Source organism: Oncorhynchus tshawytscha, unplaced genomic scaffold, assembly GCF_018296145.1.
Source record: "Oncorhynchus tshawytscha isolate Ot180627B unplaced genomic scaffold, Otsh_v2.0 Un_contig_919_pilon_pilon, whole genome shotgun sequence".
Classification (NCBI taxonomy): Eukaryota; Metazoa; Chordata; class Actinopteri; order Salmoniformes; family Salmonidae; genus Oncorhynchus; species Oncorhynchus tshawytscha.
Window position 1 is genome coordinate 87,738 of NW_024609510.1, and position 23,374 is coordinate 111,111.

At 44.5% G+C, this 23,374-nt stretch overlaps 1 protein-coding gene and 1 long non-coding RNA gene across 2 annotated transcripts in view; both read left to right on the forward strand.

The window, feature by feature from the left end:
• LOC112241756 (homeobox protein Meis1) overlaps positions 1-23,374 on the forward strand; it is a 90,609-nt gene that overhangs the window by 17,184 nt on the left and 50,051 nt on the right. Inside the window, exon 7 of the mRNA XM_042315615.1 lies at positions 19,058-19,169. Within this exon, the coding sequence (XP_042171549.1) occupies positions 19,058-19,169 (112 nt within the window). The remainder of the gene's footprint in view (positions 1-19,057; positions 19,170-23,374) is intronic.
• Positions 22,148-22,667, forward strand: LOC121844987. Its single transcript, XR_006082259.1, has 2 exons — positions 22,148-22,292; positions 22,579-22,667. It is a non-coding gene; the product is annotated as an uncharacterized LOC121844987 (long non-coding RNA).

Sequence of the window (23,374 nt, forward strand, 5' to 3'; positions counted from 1 at the left end):
CAAACAATATCTTAAACAATATCTCAATGACTATAGAAAGGACTTTTAGAAGATGGCAGTAAAAATACACCATTTTTCTGTTAAAGACCATCGATCAGATAGATTGTTTAGTGTTGTAATCGTTACTGTCTTAGTGATTATAGTGTAGTAAGTGGCAACCATAATCTACCGGTTTCTGTTATCTTGTAAGTCTTCAGCTTCTTCCTGGAGTTATTTTCTCAGGCTGCTGTCCCTCTCTCTCTCTGGAGCCAAGTGGTTTTAGAGCTAAACCAACAATAACCTGGTTTAACACGTGTGTACTCAGTTAATGGAAAGTTCCTTTCCTCCTCAACCCCCCCCCGGCCCTCCCTCTGCCCCCCCCATGGGTCTTTCACAATAGGTCTGTGACTAACTCAGGTCTCCAAGGGATTCAATAAGAGCATCTCACTGGTATAGCAGGGTCCAGTTCATTAGGCACCACACGGAATAAACACAGGGATTATCAGGACTGGTCCAATAAGAAACACTCATTTTTACGCTTTCTGTTGCAAAATGTTTCTAAGATGTTTTCCGTTGTGTTTAACGAATGAACCCAGTTGAGTTCTGCTAAAGGACGACACCTATTATTACCTGTCCACTATCCTGTGTCTTCTTCACTTGTAGTGCTGATTACACACACAGACTATACAACCATCCTGTGTCTTCACTTGTAGTGCTGATTACACACACAGACTGTACAACTATCCTGTGTCTTCACTTGTAGTGCTGATTACACACACAGACTGTACAACCATCCTGTGTCTTCTTCACTTGTAGTGCTGATTACACACACAGACTATACAACCATCCTGTGTCTTCACTTGTAGTGCTGATTACACACACAGACTGTACAACTATCCTGTGTCTTCACTTGTAGTGCTGATTACACACACAGACTGTACAACCATCCTGTGTCTTCTTCACTTGTAGTGCTGATTACACACAGAGAAAACATCTTTGTTTTGGGACTGGATCTGGAGGAGCCCTTGAGCTGGTGTCGTTTCCTGGTTCAGTCTCACGACTAGGTAACCAAAAACACGTTGTTGCCGATGAAGATCCATCTTACCATCCTTGATCCATTTTCTGAAGCCGTCTGCATCGAAGCAAATAGACGGCAAATGTAAAAGCTGGTAATTAAGTCAAACATGTAATTAGGCCTGTCCTTGATTGGCTTATATGGTTAGTTAGCTCACCAGTTTGAAAAGGCAGCAGAATATACCTGTAGGCTATTGCACAAAGATTATACTTTGCTTGCTCAAGAGACCAAAACCAGTTAGATTCCTTCCACACACGCAGGCATGCACACACAAAGAGAAGGAGATGAGAGGAGAGGATGGGGGAAGGGAAGGAGAGGGGAGAGGAGAGGAGGCGAGGGGACGAGAGGAGAGGAGCAGAGGAGAGGGAAGGAGAGGACACTAAAGGAAAGGAGGAGAGGGAAGGAGAAAGGAGAGGGAGAGGGGATGAGAGGAGAGGAGGAGAGGGAAGGAGAAAGGAGAGGGAGAGGAGAAAGGAGAGGGAGAGAGGGGAGAGAGGAGAGGAGAGGGAGGAGGGGAGGAGAGGAGGAGAGGAGAGGAGAGGAGAGAGGAGAGGAGGAGAGAGGAGGAGGAGAGAGGAGAGGAGGAGAGGGGAGAGAGGAGAGGAGGAGAGGAGAGGGAAGGAGAGGGCACTAAAGGAGAGGAGGAGAGGGAAGGAGAAAGGAGAGGGAGAGGGGAGAGAGGAGAGGAGGAGAGGGGAGAGAGGAGAGGAGGAGGAGAGGGAAGGAGAGGGGAGAGAGGGAGAGGGGAGAGGGAGGAGAGGGCACTAAAGGAGAGGGGAGAGGGAAGGAGAGGGCACTAAAGGAGAGGAGGGGAGGGAAGGAGAGGGCACTAAAGGAGAGGAGGGGAGGGAAGAGAGGGAAAGGAGAGGAGGAGAGGGAAGGAGAAAGGAGAGGGAGAGGAGCGGAGGGAGAGGAGGAGAGGGGACGAGAGGAGAGGAGGAGAGGGAAGGAGAGGGGACGAGAGGAGAGGAGGAGAGGGAAGGAGAGGGCACTAAAGGAGAGGAGGAGAGGGAAGGAGAGGGCACTAAAGGAGAGGAGGAGAGGGGGAAGGAGAAAGGAGAGGGAGAGGAGCGGAGGAGAGGAGGAGAGGGGACGAGAGGAGAGGAGGAGAGGGGACGAGAGGAGAGGAGGAGAGGGAACGAGAGGAGAGGAGGAGAGGGGACGAGAGGAGAGGAGGAGAGGGAAGGAGAGGGCACTAAAGGAGAGGAGGAGAGGGAAGGAGAGGGGAGAAGGAGAGGTGAGGAGAGGAGTCGATTGGTAAATCAGTTACTTGACAGGTTATCATACTGTCCTTTATCTCCCCACGGGAGAAAACAAACAACCATTTACAATGGGCTCTCTTTACCCTCTCTCTCTCTCTTTACCCTCTCTCTCTCTCTTTACCCTCTCTCTCTCTCTCTCTCTCTCTCTCTCTCTCTCTCTCTCTCTCTCTCTCTCTCTCTCTCTCTCTCTCTCTGTCTCTCTCTCTCTCTCTCTCTCTCTCTCTCTCTCTCTCTCTCTCTCTCTCTCTCTCTCTCTCTCTCTCTCTCTCTCTCTCTCTCTCTCTCTCTCTCTCTCTCTCTCTCTCTGTCTCTCTCTCTCTCTCTCTCTCTCTCTCTCTCTCTGTCTCTCTCTCTCTCTCTCTCTCTCTCTCTCTCTCTCTCTCTCTCTCTCTCTCTCTCTCTCTCTCTCTCTCTCTCTCTCTCTCTCTCTCTCTCTCTCTCTCTGTCTCTCTCTCTCTCTCTCTCTCTCTCTCTCTCTCTCTCTCTCTCTCTCTCTCTCTCTCTCTCTCTCTCTCTCTCTCTCTCTCTCTCTCTCTCTCTCTCTCTCTCTCTCTCTCTCTCTCTCTCTCTCTCTCTCTCTCTCTCTCTCTCTCTCTCTCTCTCTCTCTCTCTCTCTCTCTCTCTCTCTCTCTCTCTCTCTCTCTCTCTCTCTCTGTCTCTCTCTCTCTCTCTCTCTCTCTCTCTCTCTCTCTCTCTCTCTCTCTCTCTCTCTCTCTCTCTCTCTCTCTCTCTCTCTCTCTCTCTCTCTCTCTCTCTCTCTCTCTCTCTGTCTCTCTCTCTCTCTCTGTCTCTCTCTCTCTCTCTCTCTCTCTCTCTCTCTCTCTGTCTCTCTCTCTCTCTGTCTCTCTCTCTCTCTCTCTCTCTCTCTCTCTCTCTCTCTCTCTCTCTCTCTCTCTCTCTCTCTCTCTCTGTCTCTCTCTCTCTCTCTCTCTCTCTCTCTCTCTCTCTCTCTCTCTCTCTCTCTCTCTCTCTCTCTCTCTCTCTCTCTGTCTCTCTCTCTCTCTCTCTCTCTCTCTCTCTTATCTCTCTCTGTCTCTCTCTCTGTCTCTCTCAGAGCCCTCTCTCTCTCTCTCTATCTCTCTCTCTCTCTCTGTCCCTCTCTCTTCTACCAGTCTCTGTCCTCTGTAGTCACTCTTTATACCAGAGCCCTATGTAGTACACTACTTTATACCAGAGCCCTATGTAGTAGTACACTACTTTATACCAGAGCCCTATGTAGTACACTACTTTATACCAGAGCCCTATGTAGTACACTACTTTATACCAGAGCCCTATGTAGTACACTACTTTATACCAGAGCCCTATGTGTAGTACACTACTTTATACCAGAGCCCTATGTAATACACTACTTTATACCAGAGCCCTATGTAGTGCACTACTTTATACCAGAGCCCTATGTAGTACACTACTTTATACCAGAGCCCTATGGGCTGTACACTACTTTATACAGAGCCCTATGTATTCACTACTTTATCAGAGCCCTCATGTAGTACACTACTTTTACCAGAGCCCTATGTAGTACACTACTTTTATTCAGTACACTGGGTCAGAGCCCTATTCAGTGTACACTCTTTATACCAGAGTTATACTTAGAGCCCTCAGTGGGTACTTTATACCAGAGCCCTAGTAGTTACACTACTTTATGGGTCAGAGCCCTATGTAGTGGGTCAGAGAGTTATACCAGAGCCCTAGTTATTCAGTGGGTCAGAGAGTTACTTTTTAGTGGGTCAGATAGTTATTTAGTCTATTCAGTGGGTCAGAGAGTTATTCAGTGGGTCAGAGAGTTATTTAGTTATTCTTTATCAGGGAGTTATTTAGTTATTCAGTAGAACAGAGAGTTATTTAGTTATTAGTGTTTCAGTCAGAGTTATTTAGTGGGTCAGGGAGTTATTTAGTTATTCAGTGGGTCAGAGAGTTATTCAGTGGGTCAGAGAGTTATTTAATTATTCAGTGGGTAAGAGAGTTATTTAGTGGGTCAGAGAGTTATTCAGTGGGTCAGAGAGTTATTTAGTTATTCAGTGGGTCAGAGAGTTATTTAGTGGGTCAGAGAGTTATTTAGTTATTCAGTGGGTCAGAGAGTTATTCAGTGGGTCAGAGAGTTATTTAGTTATTCAGTGGGTCAGAGAGTTATTCAGTGGGTCAGAGAGTTATTTAGTTATTCAGTGGGTCAGAGAGTTATTTAGTTATTCAGTGGGTCAGAGAGTTATTCAGTGGGTCAGAGAGTTATTTAGTTATTCAGTGGGTCAGAGAGTTATTTAGTTATTCAGTGGGTCAGAGAGTTATTTAGTTATTCAGTGGGTCAGAGAGTTATTCAGTTATTCAGTGGGTCAGATAGTTATTTAGTTATTCAGCGGGTCAGAGAGTTATTCAGTGGGTCAGAGAGTTATTCAGTTATTCAGTGGGTCAGAGAGTTATTCAGTTATTCAGTGGGTCAGAGAGTTATTCAGTTATTCAGTGGGTCAGAGAGTTATTTAGTTATTCAGTGGGTCAGAGAGTTATTTAGTTATTCAGTGGGTCAGAGAATTATTTAGTTATTCAGTGTGTCAGAGAGTTACTTAGTTATTCAGTGGGTCAGAGAGTTATTCAGTTATTCAGTGGGTCAGAGAGTTATTCAGTTATTCAGTGGGTCAGAGTTATTTAGTTATTCAGTGGGTCAGAGAGTTATTCAGTTATTCAGTGGGTCAGAGAGTTATTTAGTTATTCAGTGGGTCAGAGAGTTATTTAGTTATTCAGTGGGTCAGAGAGTTATTTAGTTATTCAGTGGGTCAGAGAGTTATTTAGTTATTCAGTGGGTCAGAGTTATTCAGTGGGTCAGAGAGTTATTCAGTGGGTCAGAGAGTTATTTAGTTATTCAGTGGGTCAGAGAGTTATTTAGTTATTCAGTGGGTCAGAGAGTTATTCAGTTATTCAGTGGGTCAGAGAGTTATTCAGTTATTCAGTGGGTCAGAGAGTTATTTAGTTATTCAGTGGGTCAGAGAGTTATTTAGTTATTCAGTGGGTCAGAGAGTTATTTAGTTATTCAGTGGGTCAGAGAGTTATTTAGTTATTCAGTGTGTCAGAGAGTTACTTAGTTATTCAGTGGGTCAGAGAGTTATTCAGTTATTCAGTGGGTCAGAGAGTTATTCAGTTATTCAGTGGGTCAGAGAGTTATTTAGTTATTCAGTGGGTCAGAGAGTTATTCAGTGGGTCAGAGAGTTATTTAGTTATTCAGTGTGTCAGAGAGTTACTTAGTTATTCAGTGGGTCATAGAGTTATTTAGTTATTCAGTGGGTCAGAGTTATTCAGTGGGTCAGAGAGTTATTCAGTGGGTCAGAGAGTTGTTTAGTTATTCAGTGGGTCAGAGAGTTATTCAGTGGGTCAGAGAGTTATTTAGTTATTCAGTGGGTCAGAGAGTTATTTAGTTATTCAGTGGGTCAGAGAGTTATTCAGTTATTCAGTGGGTCAGAGTTATTCAGTGGGTCAGAGAGTTATTCAGTTATTCAGTGGGTCAGAGTTATTCAGTGGGTCAGAGAGTTATTCAGTGGGTCAGAGAGTTATTTAGTTATTCAGTGTGTCAGAGAGTTACTTAGTTATTCAGTGTGTCAGAGTTATTTAGTTATTCAGTGTGTCCGAGAGTTATTCAGTGGGTCAGATAGTTATTTAGTTATTCAGTGGGTCAGAGAGTTATTCAGTGTGTCAGAGAGTTACTTAGTTATTCAGTGTGTCAGAGTTATTTAGTTATTCAGTGTGTCCGAGAGTTATTCAGTGGGTCAGATAGTTATTTAGTTATTCAGTGGGTCAGAGAGTTATTCAGTGTGTCAGAGAGTTATTCAGTTATTCAGTGGGTCAGAGAGTTATTTAGTTATTCAGTGGGTCAGAGTTATTTAGTTATTCAGTGGGTCAGAGTTATTTAGTGTGACAGAGAGTTATTTAGTTATTCAGTGGGTCAGAGAGTTATTCAGTGGGTCAGAGAGTTATTCAGTTATTCAGTGGGTCAGAGAGTTATTTCAGTGGGTCAGAGAGTTATTCAGTGGGTCAGAGAGTTATTCAGTGGGTCAGAGAGTTATTCAGTGTGTCAGAGAGTTATTCAGTTATTCAGTGGGTCAGAGAGTTATTTAGTTATTCAGTGGGTCAGAGTTATTTAGTTATTCAGTGGGTCAGAGTTATTTAGTGTGACAGAGAGTTATTTAGTTATTCAGTGGGTCAGAGAGTTATTCAGTGGGTCAGAGAGTTATTCAGTTATTCAGTGGGTCAGAGAGTTATTTAGTGTGTGTGTGTGTGTGTGTGTGTGTTATTCACATGCTCAGTAACATGCGTGGTGTGAATGTGAATATACACATCATCATGGAACATATTTTCTGGAGGGGCGAAACAGGACAGACAAGCCTCCACCATGTCCTTTACTATTGTAAATGCTTCGGTAACCCCAAGATTTCTTGCATGAGCGCTTATTTAATAAGAGGCATGCTGGCGGTCTCTCTCTCTGTGTGAGAAAGGCTCTTCCTGAGTCTAAGACCTGGCACAATGAAAATGTGTTGAATTGGAATGCTTTACAGATCACAGACAAATCTGAATTTCCAGCAGGGAAAATCTTTTCATGGCGAATGAAGTCTTGGTGGTGGAGACAATGTTTTAATGAAGAAAGGTATGTATAGATCCCAAACAGTTCTCCCTCCCTAGGCTGGGCACACAGCAGAGACACCACAGAGTTCCCCCTCCCCAGGCTGGGCACACAGCAGAGACACCACAGAGTTCTCCCTCCCCCAGGCTGGGCACACAGCAGAGACTCCCCACAGAGTTCTCCCTCCCCCAGGCCCCCCTCCACACAGCAGAGACACCACAGAGTTCTCCCTCCCCAGGCTGGGCACACAGCAGAGACACCACAGAGTTCCCCCAGAGTTCCCCCCCAGGCTGGGCACACAGCAGAGACCACCACAGAGTTCTCCCTCCCCAGGCGGGGCACACAGCCCCCACCACAGAGTTCTCCCTCCCCCAGAGCGGAGGCACACAGCGGAGACGCCACAGAGTTCTCCCTCCCCACAGAGTTCTCCCCTCCCCACAGAGTTCCCCCTCCCCACAGAGTTCTCCCCCTCCCCACAGAGTTCTCCCCCTCCCCACAGAGTTCTCCCCCTCCCCACAGAGTTCTCCCCCTCCCCACAGAGTTCTCCCCCTCCCCACAGAGTTCTCCCCCTCCCCACAGAGTTCTCCCCCTCCCCACAGAGTTCTCCCCCTCCCCACAGAGTTCTCCCCACAGAGTTCTCCCTCCCCTCCCCACAGAGTTCTCCCCCCCCCCTCCCCCCTCCCCCCAACCCCACAGAGTTCTCCCCCTCCCCACAGAGTTCCCCCTCCCCACAGAGTTCTCCCCCTCCCCACAGAGTTCTCCCCCCCCTCCCCACAGAGTTCCCCCTCCCCACAGAGTTCCCCTCCCCACAGAGTTCCCCTCCCCACAGAGTTCCCTCCCCACAGAGTTCCCCTCCCCACAGTCCCCCTACCAAACACCACAGAGTTCTCCCCCCCAGAGTTCCTCCCCTCCCCACAGAGTTCCCCTCCCCACAGAGTTCCCCCTCCCCACAGAGTTCCCCCTCCCCACAGAGTTCACCCCTCCCCACAGAGTCCCCTCCCCCTCCTAAGACAGAGTTCCCCCTCCCCACAGAGTTGGCCCCCCTATGTAAACAGAGTTCCCCCCTCCCCACAGAGTTCTCCCCTACCCCACAGAGTTCCTCCCCCCCCCACAGAGAGTCTCCCCCTCCCCACAGAGCAGAGTTCCCCCTGACCCCACAGAGTGTCCCCCTCCCCAGGCTGGGCACACAGCAGAGACACCACAGAGTTCTAGTAGTGTCCTAACCTACTGTAGATGCTTATGAGTGTCCTAACCTACTGTAGGTGCTTATGAGTGTCCTAACCTACTGTAGATGCTTATGAGTGTCCTAACCTACTGTAGGTGCTTATGAGTGTCCTAACCTACTGTAGATGCTTATGAGTGTCCTAACCTACTGTAGATGCTTATGAGTGTCCTAACCTACTGTAGATGCTTATGAGTGTCCTAACCTACTGTAGGTGCTTATGAGTGTCCTAACCTACTGTAGGTGCTTATGAGTGTCCTAACCTACTGTAGATGCTTATGAGTGTCCTAACCTACTGTAGATGCTTATGAGTGTCCTAACCTACTGTAGGTGCTTATGAGTGTCCTAACCTACTGTAGGTGCTTATGAGTGTCCTAACCTACTGTAGGTGCTTATGAGTGTCCTAACCTACTGTAGATGCTTAGAGTGTCCTAACCTACTGTAGGTGCTTATGAGTGTCCTAACCTACTGTAGGTGCTTATGAGTGTCCTAACCTACTGTAGGTGCTTATGAGTGTCCTAACCTACTGTAGGTGCTTATGAGTGTCCTAACCTACTGTAGGTGCTTATGAGTGTCCTAACCTACTGTAGGTGCTTATGAGTGTCCTAACCTACTGTAGATGCTTATGAGTGTCCTAACCTACTGTAGGTGCTTATGAGTGTCCTAACCTACTGTAGGTGCTTATGAGTGTCCTAACCTACTGTAGGTGCTTATGAGTGTCCTAACCTACTGTAGGTGCTTATGAGTGTCCTAACCTACTGTAGATGCTTATGAGTGTCCTAACCTACTGTAGATGCTTATGAGTGTCCTAACCTACTGTTTTGAAACTGTATAGCTTGGGGTACGAGTGGAAAGAGCTAATGGCATTTGATGTGTATCATTTACTTTGTACTTTTACTCAAATATGACAATGTCTACTTCTTCCACCACTGCTGCTCACCAGCCTGTTAGTATCTTCTTTCCCTCCGTTTATGCACTTAGTTATTGACGTTGTATTTTCTGTTGAGGCCTGGCCTCTTATAATGGGGGGTGTTATTGTATTAGTTGTGTGTTGTGATCTCAGTAGTGAACCTCACTGTGCTGTTTTGGCCCAGGCTTCTCACCCCAGCGTTGTTGGTGTGTGTGTGTGTTCTGATCTGTCCTAGACCAGGCTAGTCGGCCCAGTGTTGTTGGTGTGTGTGTGTGTTCTGATCTGTCCTAGACCAGGCTAGTCGGCCCAGTGTTGTTGGTGTGTGTGTGTGTTCTAATCTGTCCTAGACCAGGCTAGTCGGCCCAGTGTTGTTGGTGTGTGTGTGTTCTAATCTGTCTGACCAGGCTTGTCAACCCAGTGTTGTTGTGTGTGTGTGCTGTTCTGTTCTGTCCTAGACCAGGCTAGTCGGCCCAGTGTTGTTGTGTGTGTGTGTGTGTTCTGTTCTGTCCTAGACCAGGCTAGTCGGCCCAGTGTTGTTGGTGTGTGTGTGTGTTCTGTTCTGTCCTAGACCAGGCTTGTGTTTTGTGTGTGTTCTGTGAGACCAGGCTAGTCGGCCCAGTGTTGTTGGTGTGTGTGTGTGTTCTGTTCTGTCCTAGACCAGGCTAGTCGGCCCAGCGTTTTTGGTGTGTGTGTGTTCTGTTCTGTCCTAGACCAGGCTAATTGGCCCAACGTTGTTGGTGTGTGTGTGTGTGTGTCTGTGTGTGTTCTGTTCTGTCCTAGACCAGGCTAGTCGGCCCACCTTTTCCTAGGGGGCCGTGCTTCAACCTCCCATCTCCCACAAGGCAGCCTGCTCTCTCTCTTTTGTTCAATAACAATTCCTGCAATAGTTTGCCATTTCCACCCCTATTGTAATTATATTTTCAAGTGGGATTTGTTGGTGAATGTAAAAAACACAACATGGTTTTTGTTATGTTTAGTTATGTTTTGGTGCTTGGCATTCTGAGTCCCTGGGGTGCTGTAGTGTTCATTTATCCTCAGCTGACTTCTGAATAAACAAGTGTTCTCTCTATTTTATAAAGCACCAAGTACTGTGTCATAGAGAGGGAGAGGAAGGGAGAGAGAGAGCGAGAGGGAGAGAGAGACAGAGGTAGGGAGGGGGGGAGGGGTAGAGAGAGAGGTAGAGAGAGAAACAGAGAGAGAGAGAGAGAGAGACTTTATATATTTTCACTTTATATATTCACTTTGTATGTTGTCTACCTCACTTGCTTTGGCAATGTTAACACATGTTTCCCATGCCAATAAAGCCCTTGAATTGAATTGAATTGAATTGAATTGAATTGAATTGAATTGAGAGAGAGAGAGGGAGAGATTGAGGGAGAGGCAAAGTTAGCTAGGGAGAAAGAGAGAGTGGGGGAGAGTGAGTGAGGGGAGAGGAGAGGGGGAGAGTAGAGCGAGGGGGAGAGAGAGTGAGAGAGAGAGAGTGAGGGAGGAGGAGGAGAGGTAGAGAGAGGTAGAGAGAGAGAGAGAGAGAGAGTAGAGAGGGGAGAGAGGGAGAGGAGAGAGATGGAGGTAGGGAGAGGGAGACTTTAGAGGGAGAGAGTAAGTAGGAGTAGTGCTTTGGAGAGAGGGATAGGTAGGTAGGGAGAGGGATGGTAGGTAGGGAGAGGGATGGGTAGGTAGGGAGGGAGACGGAGGGATATGTAGGTAGGGAGGGAGCGGGATAGGTAGATAGGGAGAGGGATAGGTAGGGAGGGATGGGTAGGTAGGGAGGGGAGGGATAGGTAGGTAGGGAGAGGGATAGGTAGGAGGGAGGGATGGGGGGGTAGGGAGGGAGAGGGAGGGATATGTAGGTAGGGAGAGGGATATGTAGAGAGGGATAGGTAGGTAGCTAGGGAGGGATAGGGATAGGTAGGTAGGGAGAGGGATGGGAGGTAGGGAGGAGAGGGATAGGTAGGGAGGGAGAGGGATGGTAGGTAGGGAGGGAGAGGGATGGGTAGGTAGGGAGGGAGAGGGATATGTAGGTAGGGAGGGAGAGGGATATGTAGGTAGGGAGGGAGAGGGATAGGTAGGGAGGGTAGGTAGGGAGGGAGAGGGATAGGTAGGTAGGGAGAGGGATGGGTAGGTAGGGAGGGAGAGGGAGGGATATGTAGGTAGGGAGGGAGAGGGATATGTAGAGAGGGATAGGTAGGGGTAGCTAGGGAGGGATAGGGATAGGTAGGTAGGGAGAGGGATGGGTAGGTAGGGAGGGAGAGGGATATGTAGGTAGGGAGGGAGAGGGATGGGTAGGTAGGGAGGGAGAGGGATATGTAGGTAGGGAGGGAGAGGGATATGTAGGTAGGGAGGGAGAGGGATATGTAGGTAGGGAGGGAGAGGGATATGTAGGTAGGGAGGGAGAGGAATATGTAGTTAGGTAGGGAGAGCTGGTAAATGGTAAATGCTCTAGTTTGCTGGGTTTTAACCGTTTGCACTCCGAGCATGTGTTTCAGATTATGAACGCTCTCTCTTCTCTCTCACACAGCATTCTGGGATGTTGGATCATATACTTCATATACCTCTCTCTCTCTCTCTCTCTCTCTCTCTCTCTCTCTCTCTCTCTCTCTGTGTCTGTCTCTCTCTCTCCCTCTCTCTTCGCTCTCTCTCTTCTTTCTCTCTATTGTTCGAGGTAGTATATTTACAATTGGCTGGCATGGGAAACCAGGAGAACGACAGAGGTGGAGAGACCAGGAGAAAGACTAGGAGAAGGACAGAGAGGTGGGGAGACCAGGAGAAAGACAGAGAGGTGGGGAGACCAGGAGAAAGACAGAGAGGTGGGGAGACCAGGAGAAAGACCAGGAGAAAGACAGAGAGGTGGGGAGACCAGGAGAAAGACGGAGAGGTGGAGAGACCAGGAGAAAGACTAGGAGAAGGACAGAGAGGTGGGGAGACCAGGAGAAAGACAGAGAGGTGGGGAGACCAGGAGAAAGACAGAGAGAAGGGGAGACCAGGAGAAAGACAGAGAGGTGGGGAGACCAGGAGAAAGACAGAGAGGTGGGGAGACCAGGAGAAAGACTAGGAGAAGGACAGAGAGGTGGGGAGACCAGGAGAAAGAGAGAAGACAGAGAGGTGGGGAGACCAGGAGAAAGACAGGAGAGACAGTGGGGAGACCAGGAGAAAGACAGAGAGGTGGGGAGACCAGGAGAAAGACAGAGAGGTGGGGAGACCAGGAGAAAGACAGAGAGGTGGGGAGACCAGGAGAAAGACAGAGAGGTGGGGAGACCAGGAGAAAGACAGAGAGGTGGGGAGACCAGGAGAAAGACTGAGAGGTGGGGAGACCAGGAGAAAGACTGAGAGGTGGGGAGACCAGGAGAAAGACTGAGAGGTGGGGAGACCAGGAGAAAGACAGAGAGGTGGGGAGACCAGGAGAAAGACAGAGAGGTGGGGAGACCAGGAGAAAGACAGAGAGGTGGGGAGACCAGGAGAAAGACAGAGGTGGGGAGAGGTGGGGAGACCAGGAGAAAGACAGAGAGGTGGGGAGACCAGGAGAAAGACAGAGGTGGGGAGACCAGGAGAAAGACAGAGAGGTGGGGAGACCAGGAGAAAGACAGAGAGGTGGGGAGACCAGGAGAAAGACAGAGAGGTGGGGAGACCAGGAGAAAGACAGAGAGGTGGGGAGACCAGGAGAAAGACTGAGAGGTGGGGAGACCAGGAGAAAGACTGAGAGGTGGGGAGACCAGGAGAAAGACTGAGAGGTGGGGAGACCAGGAGAAAGACAGAGGTGGGGAGACCAGGAGAAAGATTGAGAGGTGGGGAGACCAGGAGAAAGACTGAGAGGTGGGGAGACCAGGAGAAAGAATAAAAGGATCTGTGAATTCATAGTCATGAGAACATAGAAGGTTCCATAATAGAACATAGAAGGTTCCATAATAACATGTCTGATGATCATTTGCTGACTGAACTTTAGAATTCAGTTCTTTAACAGTATTTTGTCTGCACTCTGTTGCAGCCCTGTGTTTTGCAGTAATGCATATTTATTTCAATATTATTCTGTAATCCCTCACTTGCTTCATACTTTTTTCTCTGTATGGTAACATATAGAAAAATATCCCATTTGAAAATAGTGGTTTATTTTACTGTCTTTTTTTACTCCGTTGAATAGCTCTGCTGCCTCTATTTTAACATCTAAATGAGCTAATTATCTATACTAACAACATCTATAATTAAATATCTACAGTAACAACATCTAGAATTAAATATCTACAGTAACAACATCTAGAATTAAATATCTACAGTAATAACATCTATAATTAAATATCTACAGTAACAACATCTAGAATTAAATATCTACAGTATCAACATCTAGAATTAAATATCTACAGTATCAACATCTAGAATTAAATATCTACAGTATCAACATCTAGAATTAAATATCTACAGTATCAACATCTAGAATTAAATATCTACAGTTATGACATCTAGATTTAAATATCTACAGTAACGACATCTAGCGTTAAACATCTACATTACCAACATCTAGATTTTAAATATATACAGTAACAACATCTAGATTTTAAATAACTATGGTAACAACATCTATAATTAAATATCTACAGTACAACATCTATGATTAAATGTCTACAGTAACAACATCTACATTTTAATTATATACAGTAACAACATTTAGATTGTAAATATCTACAGTAACAAAATCTACATTTTAAATATCTACAGTAACAACTTCTAGATTTAAATATCTACAGTAACAACATATAGAATTAAATATCTACAGTACCAACATCTAGATTTTAAATATCTACAGTAACAACATCTAGAATTAAATATCTACAGTAACAACATCTAGAATTAAATATCTACAGTACCAACATCTAGATTTAAATATCTACAGTAACAACATCTAGAATTAAATATCTACAGTAACAACATCTAGAATTAAATATCTACAGTAACAACATCTAGAATTAAATATCTACAGTAACAACATCTAGAATTAAATATCTACAGTAACAACATATAGAATTAAATATCTACAGTAACAACATCTAGAATTAAATATCTACAGTAACAACATATAGAATTAAATATCTACAGTAACAACATATAGAATTAAATATCTACAGTAACAACATATGGAATTAAATATCTACAGTAACAACATCTAGAATTAAATATCTACAGTAACAACATCTAGAATTAAATATCTACAGTAACAACATCTAGGATTAAATATCTACAGTAACAACATCTAGATTTAAATATCTACAGTAACAACATCTAGAATTAAATATCTACAGTAACAACATCTAGAATTAAATATCTACAGTAACAACATCTATAATTAAATATCTACAGTAACAACATCTGGAATTAAATATCTACAGTAACAACATATAGAAATAAATATCTACAGTACCAAGATCTAGGTTTAAATATCTACAGTAACAACATCTAGATTTAAATATATACAGTAACAACATCTAGGTTTAAATATATACAGTAACAACATCTAGAATTAAATATCTACAGTACAACATCAAGAATTAAATATCTACAGTAACAACATCTATAATTAAATATCTACAGTAACAACATCTGGAATTAAATATCTACAGTAACATCATATAGAATTAAATATCTACAGTAACAACATCTAGAATTAAATATCTACAGTAACAACATCTAGAATTAAATATCTACAGTAACAACATCTAGAATTAAATATCTACAGTAACAACATCTAGAATTAAATATCTACAGTAACAACATCTAGAATTAAATATCTACAGTAACAACATCTAGAATTAAATATCTACAGTAACAACATCTAGAATTAAATATCTACAGTAACAACATCTAGAATTAAATATCTACAGTAACAACATCTAGAATTAAATATCTACAGTAACAACATCTGGAATTAAATATCTACAGTAACAACATCTAGATTTAAATATCTACAGTAACAACATCTAGAATTAAATATCTACAGTACAACATCAAGAATTAAATATCTACAGTAACAACATCTATAATTAAATATCTACAGTAACAACATCTGGAATTAAATATCTACAGTAACAACATCTAGAATTAAATATCTACAGTAACAACATCTAGAATTAAATATCTACAGTAACAACATCTAGAATTAAATATCTACAGTAACAACATCTAGAATTAAATATCTACAGTAACAACATCTAGAATTAAATATCTACAGTAACAACATATAGAATTAAATATCTACAGTAACAACATCTAGAATTAAATATCTACAGTAACAACATCTGGATTTCATAAACCAAAGGAGAAGTTCAGACGAACATACCAACAGACAGATTTTAAATAGATACAGTATGAGGACATCTACATTAAATATCTACAGTAACAACATCTGATGACAATATGGTCCGTTTTTCCTTTCTGTGTTTAAATATCTACAGTGTGTGTGTCTGTGTTTAAATATCTACAGTGTGTGTATCTGATTTAAATATCTACAGTGTGTCTAAATTAAATGTGTGTGTGTACAGTAACAACATCTGTGTGTTTTAAATATCTGTGTGTAACAACATGTGTGTGTGTGTAAATATCTACAGTAACAACATCTGTAATGTTTAAATATCTGTGTAACAACATCTGTGAATTAAATATCTGTGTAACAACATGTGTGTTTGTATCTGTGTGTGTGTGTCTGAATTAAATGTCTGTGTGTGTGTGTGTCTGGAATTGTGTGTGTACAGTAAGTATATGTGTAATTAAATGTTGCTTTACAGTAGGCACAGGGAATTAAATAGACAGGGACATCTGTTTTGGGTTTTATTGTATACTGGGTCTTCTCGCCATGGGGACGGTTTCTGTGTGTGAGTGTGTGTGAGTGTGTGTGACTGTGAGTGTGTGTGACTGTGTGTGTGTGTGTGACTGTAACTGTGTGTGTGTGTGCGTGAGTGTGTGTGTGTGCGTGTGTGTGTGTTCCGAGTACCTTTATCCTCCTGTCTCCACCACTTGTTTCCTACTGTACAGCAGGACACAATTAAATATCTACAGTAACACACTAGAATTAAATATCTACAGTAACAACATCACAACAAACACGCACACACACATTAGAGTGTGAATTAAATATCACAGTAACAACACAGAATTAAATATCTACAGTAACAACACTAATTAAATATCTACAGTAACAATATCTACAGTAACAACACTACAATTAAATATCACACACACACACACACACATAGAATTAAATATCTACAGTAACAACATATAGAATTAAATATCTACAGTAACAACATCTAGAATTAAATATCTACAGTAACACACACACACACACACACACACACACACACACACACACATACAGGTATAAAACATGTGAGTCTCCTGGGTAGCTCTCTACATCTCTGTCTCTCGTCACCTCTCAGTTAGTTCACTCTGGTTTGGTGCGAGGTGTTTTATCACATCTGTTGCATAGTTGGACTACGACATCTCTCTCTGTGGTAATATGCTACTTCTCTCTCTCTCTCTCTGTGGTAATATGCTACTTCTCTCTCTCTCTCTCTGTGGTAATATGCTACTTCTCTCTCTTAAATATCTACTTCTCCCTCTCTCAACTCTCTCCCTCTCTCTGGAATTAAATATCTCTAACTCTCTCTCTAGAATTAAATATCTCAGTCTCTCTCAACTGTGAATTAATATGCTACTTCTCTCTCTCTCTCTCTCTCTCTCTAACAACATATCTCTCTCTTTCTCTCTCTCTCTCTCTCTGTGGTAATATGCTACTTCTCCCTCTCTTCTCTCTCTCAGTGGAATTCTCTCTCTCTCTCTCTCTCTCTCTGTGGTAATATGCTACTTCTCCCTCTCTCTCTCTCTCCCTTCAGTCTCAACTCTGTCTCTCTCTCTTTCTCTCTCTCTCTCTCTCTCTCTGTAATATGCTATGGTAATATCTACAGTCCCTCTCTCTCTCTCTAAATATCTACTCTCTCTCTCTCTCTCTCTCTCTCAGTATCTCTCTCTCTCTCTCTCTCTCTCTCTCTCTGTGGTAATATGCTACTTCTTATCTCTCTCTCTCTCTCTCTCTCTCTCTCTCTCTCTCTCTCTCTCTCTCTCTCTCTCTCTCTCTCTCTCCTCTGTCAATTAAATTACATTTGCTTTATTGGCATGACGTAACAATGTACATATTGCCAAAGCTTATTTTGGATATTTACAATATAAAATAAAAATGAGAATCAAAATTGTCAACGGGACAACAGTAACAACTCTCTCTCTCTCTCTCTCTCTCTCTCTCTCTCTCTCTCTCTCGTTCTTTCTGGGGTCTGGTGTGCTAGGATGCCATCACTTGTAGGCTCTGGCTTGGTTCTTGGGTTGTAGCTGTCTTGTATTTTGTTTCAGCAACATGTAGGCAGTGATGGCCTATAATGGGCAAACTAAAATAGTATGTATGCCGTGTAGACTGTCCTGTAGACTGTCTATAAACAATCCTGTAGACTGGCATATAGACTGTCCTGTAGACTGTCCTGTATACTGTCATATAGACTGTCCTGTAGACTGTCCTGTAGACTGTCCTGTAGACTGGCATATAGACTGGCATATAGACTGACCTGTAGACTGTCCTGTAGACTGGCATATAGACTAGCATGTAGACTGTCCTGTAGACAGGCATATAGACTGTCCTGTAGACTGTCATATAGACTGGCATGTAGACTGTCCTGTAGAGACTGGCATGTAGACTGTCCTGTAGACTGGCATATAGACTGTCCTGTAGACTGTCCTGTATACTGTCATATAGACTGTCCTGTAGACTGTCCTGTAGACTGTCCTGTAGACTGGCATATAGACTGGCATATAGACTGACCTGTAGACTGTCCTGTAGACTGGCATATAGACTAGCATGTAGACTGTCCTGTAGACAGGCATATAGACTAGCATGTAGACTGTCCTGTAGACTGGCATATAGACTGCCCTGTAGACTGTCATATAGACTGTCCTGTAGACTGGCATATAGACTGTCCTGTAGACTGTCCTGTAGACTGGCATATAGACTGCCCTGTAGACTGTCCTGTAGACTGCCCTATAGACTGGCATATAGACTGTCCTGTAGACTGGCATATAGACTATCCGGTAGACAGTCCTGTAGACTGACATGTAGAATGTCCTGTAAACAGTCCTGGAGACTGGCATATAGACTGTCCTGTAGACTGTCCTGTAGACTGTCCTGTAGACACTGTCCTGTAGACTGTTTTGTACAGTAGAGTAGACTGTCCTGTAGACTGTAGATATAGACTGTCCTAGACTGACTGTCCTCTAGACTCTCATCTGTAGACTTATCCTAGACTGCACTCTCTCTCCTCCTCTCTCTCCTGTAGACTGACTGTCCTCTCCTCCTCTCTTCCTGTAGACTTACCCTGTAGACTGACAGACTACCCTTTGTCCTCCTCCCCTCCTCTCATCTATAGACTTCTAGACTACCCTGTAGACTGACTGTCCTCTCCTCCTCTCTTCTTGTAGACTAGACTACCCTGTAGACTGACTGTCTCTCCTCCTCTCTCTGTAGACTTCTAGACTACCCTGTAGACTAGACTGTAGACTCTGGCTTGTAGACTTCTAGACTACTCTGTAGACTGACTGTCCTCTCCTCCTCTCATCTCGTAGACTTCTAGACTACCCTGTAGACTGACTGTCCTCTCCTCCTCTCTTCTTGTAGACTTCTAGACTACCCTGTAGACTGACTGTCCTCTCCTCCTCTCATCTCGTAGACTTCTAGACTACCCTGTAGACTGACTCTCCTCCCCTCCTCTCATCTCGTAGACTTCTAGACTACCCTGTAGACTGACTGTCCTCTCCTCCTCTCTTCTTGTAGACTTCTAGACTACCCTGTAGACTGACTGTCCTCTCCTCCTCTCTTCTTGTAGACTTCTAGACTACCCTGTAGACTGACTGTCCTCTCCTCCTCTCATCTCGTAGACTTCTAGACTACCCTGTAGACTGACTCTCCTCCCCTCCTCTCTTCTCGTAGACTTCCTGGAACAGAGAACACGATGACACGGCATCCACGCGCTCCGGAGGCACACCTGGTCCGTCAAGCGGGGGACACACATCACACAGCGGGGACAACAGCAGCGAACAAGGTAAGACACACGGGACACAGTGGGGACAACAGCAGAGAACAGGGTAAGACACACGGGACACAGTGGGGACAACAGCAGAGAACAGGGTAAGACACACGGGACACAGAGGGGTCAACAGCAGAGAACAGGGTAAGACACACGGGACACAGAGGGGACAGCAGAGAACAGGGTAAGACACACGGGACAACAGCAGAGAACAGGGTAAGACACACGGGACAACAGCAGAGAACAGGGTAAGACACACGGGACAACAGCAGAGAACAGGGTAAGACACAGGGGACAACGCAGAGAACAGGGTAAGACACACGGGACAACAGCAGAGAACAGGGTAAGACACACGGGACAACAGCAGAGAACAGGGTAAGACACACGGGACACAGCAGAGAACAGGGGGGACAACAGCAGAGAACAGGGTAAGACACACGGGACAACAGCAGAGAACAGGGTAAGACACACGGGACAACAGCAGAGAACAGGGTAAGACACACGGGACAACAGCAGAGAACAGGGTAAGACACACGGGATGCTCTTTTGCAGATTTCTACAAACTTCACTGTGACGGCTAAATAGCTACATTCTGTTAGCTTTATTAATAGTATGTGGAATGGACAGTGTATGTGCAGTCTGTACACAGTGCACTATGGGTAGTATTCTGTAATATGAATGGTTTACATGCTAGTCATCAATGGACGAAACTGGGACACATGTTGAAGTAGTAGTGATACTTGATTGGTTGGTTGGTTGGTTGGTTGATTGATTGATTGGTTGGTTGGTTGGTTGGTTGGTTAGTTGATTGGTTGATTGATTGGTTCGTTGGTTCGTTGGTTGGTTGATTAATTGATTTGTTGGTTGATTGGGTGATTGGTTGGTTGGTTGATTAATTGATTGGTTGATTGGGTGATTGGTTGGTTGATTGGGTGATTGGTTGGTTGAATAATTAATTGGTTGGTTGATTGGTTGGTTGATTAATTGATTGGTTGGTTGATTAATTGATTGGTTGATTGGTTGGTTGGTTGATTGTTTGATTGGTTGATTGGTTGATTAATCGATTGGTTGATTGTTTGGCTGATTAATTGATTAGTTGATTAATTGGTTGATTAAGGTAATTGGTTGGTTGATTAATTGATTGGTTGATTGGTTGGTTGGTTGATTAATTGATTGGTTGGTTGGTTGATTGGGTGATTGGTTGGTTGGTTGGTTGGTTGATTGGTTGGTTGATTAATTGATTGGTTGATTGGTTGGTTGATTAATTGATTGGTTGATTGGGTGATTGGTTGGTTGATTGGTTGATTGGTTGGATTCATGCAGAGCTTGACAAAGAAAGGGGGACTCCTCACCTCATCCACCAGCATTGTGTAGCACTCAACCACTAACATATAATAGGCTAGTGAGTAGTGGATGTGCAGGCTGAGTATAAAATCCTACCAGTAGTATTTTGTAATGTGGATATATTACATACAAGTCATCAGTTGGAACAAGTTGGAGCCATATTGTAGATGAAAAATGTATATGATCATAAAACTGGTAGTAATGAAAATAATACTCATGTTAATCATACTAATAATGCTAATGCTAATTATACTAATAATGCTAATAATGCTGATGCTAATTATAATACTAATAATACTAATAATGCTAATATTAATTATACTAATAATGCTAAGTATACTAATAATACAAGAAATGCTAATAATGCTAATAATGCAAATGCTAATTATAATACTAATACTAATAATGATAATAATATTAATACTGCTAATGCTAATTATAAAAAATATTATACTAATAATGATAATACTATTAACACTAATAATGCTAATACTAATCATCAACTTTCTTCTGTTTGTCGGTGGATCTGGTGGAGTGGGTCTGGGTCTGGTGAGGTGAGGGGGGGAGAGAGAGAGAGGGGTTTGGTGGGGTGAGGGGGAGCGGATGAGGTCTGGGTCTGGTGGGGGAGAGAAGAGAAGAGAGAGAGAGAGAGAGGAGGAGGGGTGAGAGAGAGAGAGAGATGAGGTCTGGGTCTGGTGGGGTGAGGAGGAGAGAGGTCTGGGTCTGGTGGGGAGAGAGAGAGAGAGAGAGAGAGAGAGAGAGAGAGGAGGTCTGAGTGGGTGAGAGAGAGAGAGAGAGAGAGGAGGTCTGGTGGGGTGAGAGAGTGAGAGGAGAGAGAGAGGAGGAGGTCTGGTGGGGAGAGAGGGAGAGAGAGAGAGAGGAGGTCTGGTGGGGTGAGGAGAGAGAGAGAGGAGGAGGTGGTGGGGAGAGAGAGGAGGAGGTCTGGTGGAGAGAGAGAGAGAGGAGGAGGTCTGGTGAGGGAGAGAGAGGAGGAGGTCTGGTGGGGGGTGAGGGAGAGAGAGAGGAGGAGGTTTCTGCAAAAAAGCAACTTAATGTTTTATTGAGGACTATGATGTTGAGGCTAGCAGTTTGAGTGTGTGTGCTCCCGTGTGTGAGGGTTGTTTGCAGAGCCAGTGCCCAGCAGGCAGAGAGAGGCAGGGTAGAGCTGGGTGATGAACAGAGAGAGGCAGGGTAGAGCTGGGTGATGAACAGAGAGAGGCAGGGTAGAGCTGGGTGATGAACAGAGAGAGGCAGGGTAGAGCTGGGTGATGAACAGAGAGAAGTAGAGTAGAGCTGGGTGATGGAACAGAGAGAGGTAGAGTAGAGCTGGGTGATGGAACAGAGAGAGGTAGAGTAGAGCTGGGTGATGGAACAGAGAGAAGTAGAGTAGAGCTGGGTGATGAACAGAGAGAAGTAGAGCTGGTGATGAAGAGAGAGAGTAGAGCTGGGTGATGAACAGAGAGAGAGAGCTGGGTGTGAACAGAGAGAGTAGAGCTGGGTGATGAACAGAGAGAAGTAGAGCTGGGTGACGGAACAGAGAGAGTAGAGTAGAGCTGGGTGATGAACAGAGAGTAGAGCTGGGTGATGGAACAGAGAGAGTAGAGTAGAGCTGGGTGATGAACAGAGAGAAGTAGAGTAGAGCTGGGTGATGGAACAGAGAGAGAGGTAGAGTAGAGCTGGGTGATGAACAGAGAGAAGTAGAGTAGAGCTGGGTGATGGAACAGAGAGAAGTAGAGTAGAGCTGGGTGATGGAACAGAGAGATGTAGAGTAGAGCTGGGTGATGGAACAGAGATGTAGAGTAGAGCTGGGTGATGAACAGAGAGAAGTAGAGTAGAGCTGGGTGATGGAACAGAGAGAAGTAGAGTAGAGCTGGGTGATGGAACAGAGAGATGTAGAGTAGAGCTGGGTGATGAACAGAGAGAGGTAGAGTAGAGCTGGGTGATGGAACAGAGAGAAGTAGAGTAGAGCTGGGTGATGGAACAGAGAGAAGTAGAGTAGAGCTGGGTGATGAACAGAGAGATAGTAGAGCTGGGTGATGAACAGAGAGAAGTAGAGTAGAGCTGGGTGATGAACAGAGAGATGTAGAGTAGAGCTGGGTGATGGAACAGAGAGATGTAGAGTAGAGCTGGGTGATGGAACAGAGAGATGTAGAGTAGAGCTGGGTGATGGAACAGCGAGATGTAGAGTAGAGCTGGGTGATGGAACAGAGAGAAGTAGAGTAGAGCTGGGTGATGGAACAGAGAGAAGTAGAGTAGAGCTGGGTGATGGAACAGAGTGAGGTAGAGTAGAGCTGGGTGATGAACAGAGAGAAGGAGCACTTTACCTTCCACACCGCTGAGCAGAGTCGATAGTAGCAGTAAAGAGAGACAAATAGAGCTCCTTTTATGTCACCTCTTTCTATGTTTGACAGAGGAGAGAGAGGAGGGAGAGGGAGAGGAGAGAGAGGAGGGAGAGGAGGCAGACGTATAGGAAAAGAGAAGAAGATGAAGAGGTGAAAAAGAAGGGGAGGAGTGTAAGAACGACGAGAAGGAAGATGAGGGAGGAGAAGGATCAGGAGAGACAGAGAGAGAGAATGAATGAAGATGAGGAAGAGATAGAGATAGAGAGAGATGGATGATGTCGAGAGACTGAGTGCAAGAGAGAGAGTGAAAGACAGTGGGGAGAGATAGAAAGAGACAGTATGAATGGATAGAGAGAGAAAGAGAGAGAGAGAGTATGAATGGATAGAGAGAGAAAGAGAGAGAGAGAGTATGAATGGATAGAGAGAGAAAGAGAGAGAGAGAGTATGAATGGATAGAGAGAGAAAGAGAGAGAGAGAATATGAATGGATAAAGGGAGAGAGAGAGAAAGAGAGAGAGAGTAGGAATGGATAAAG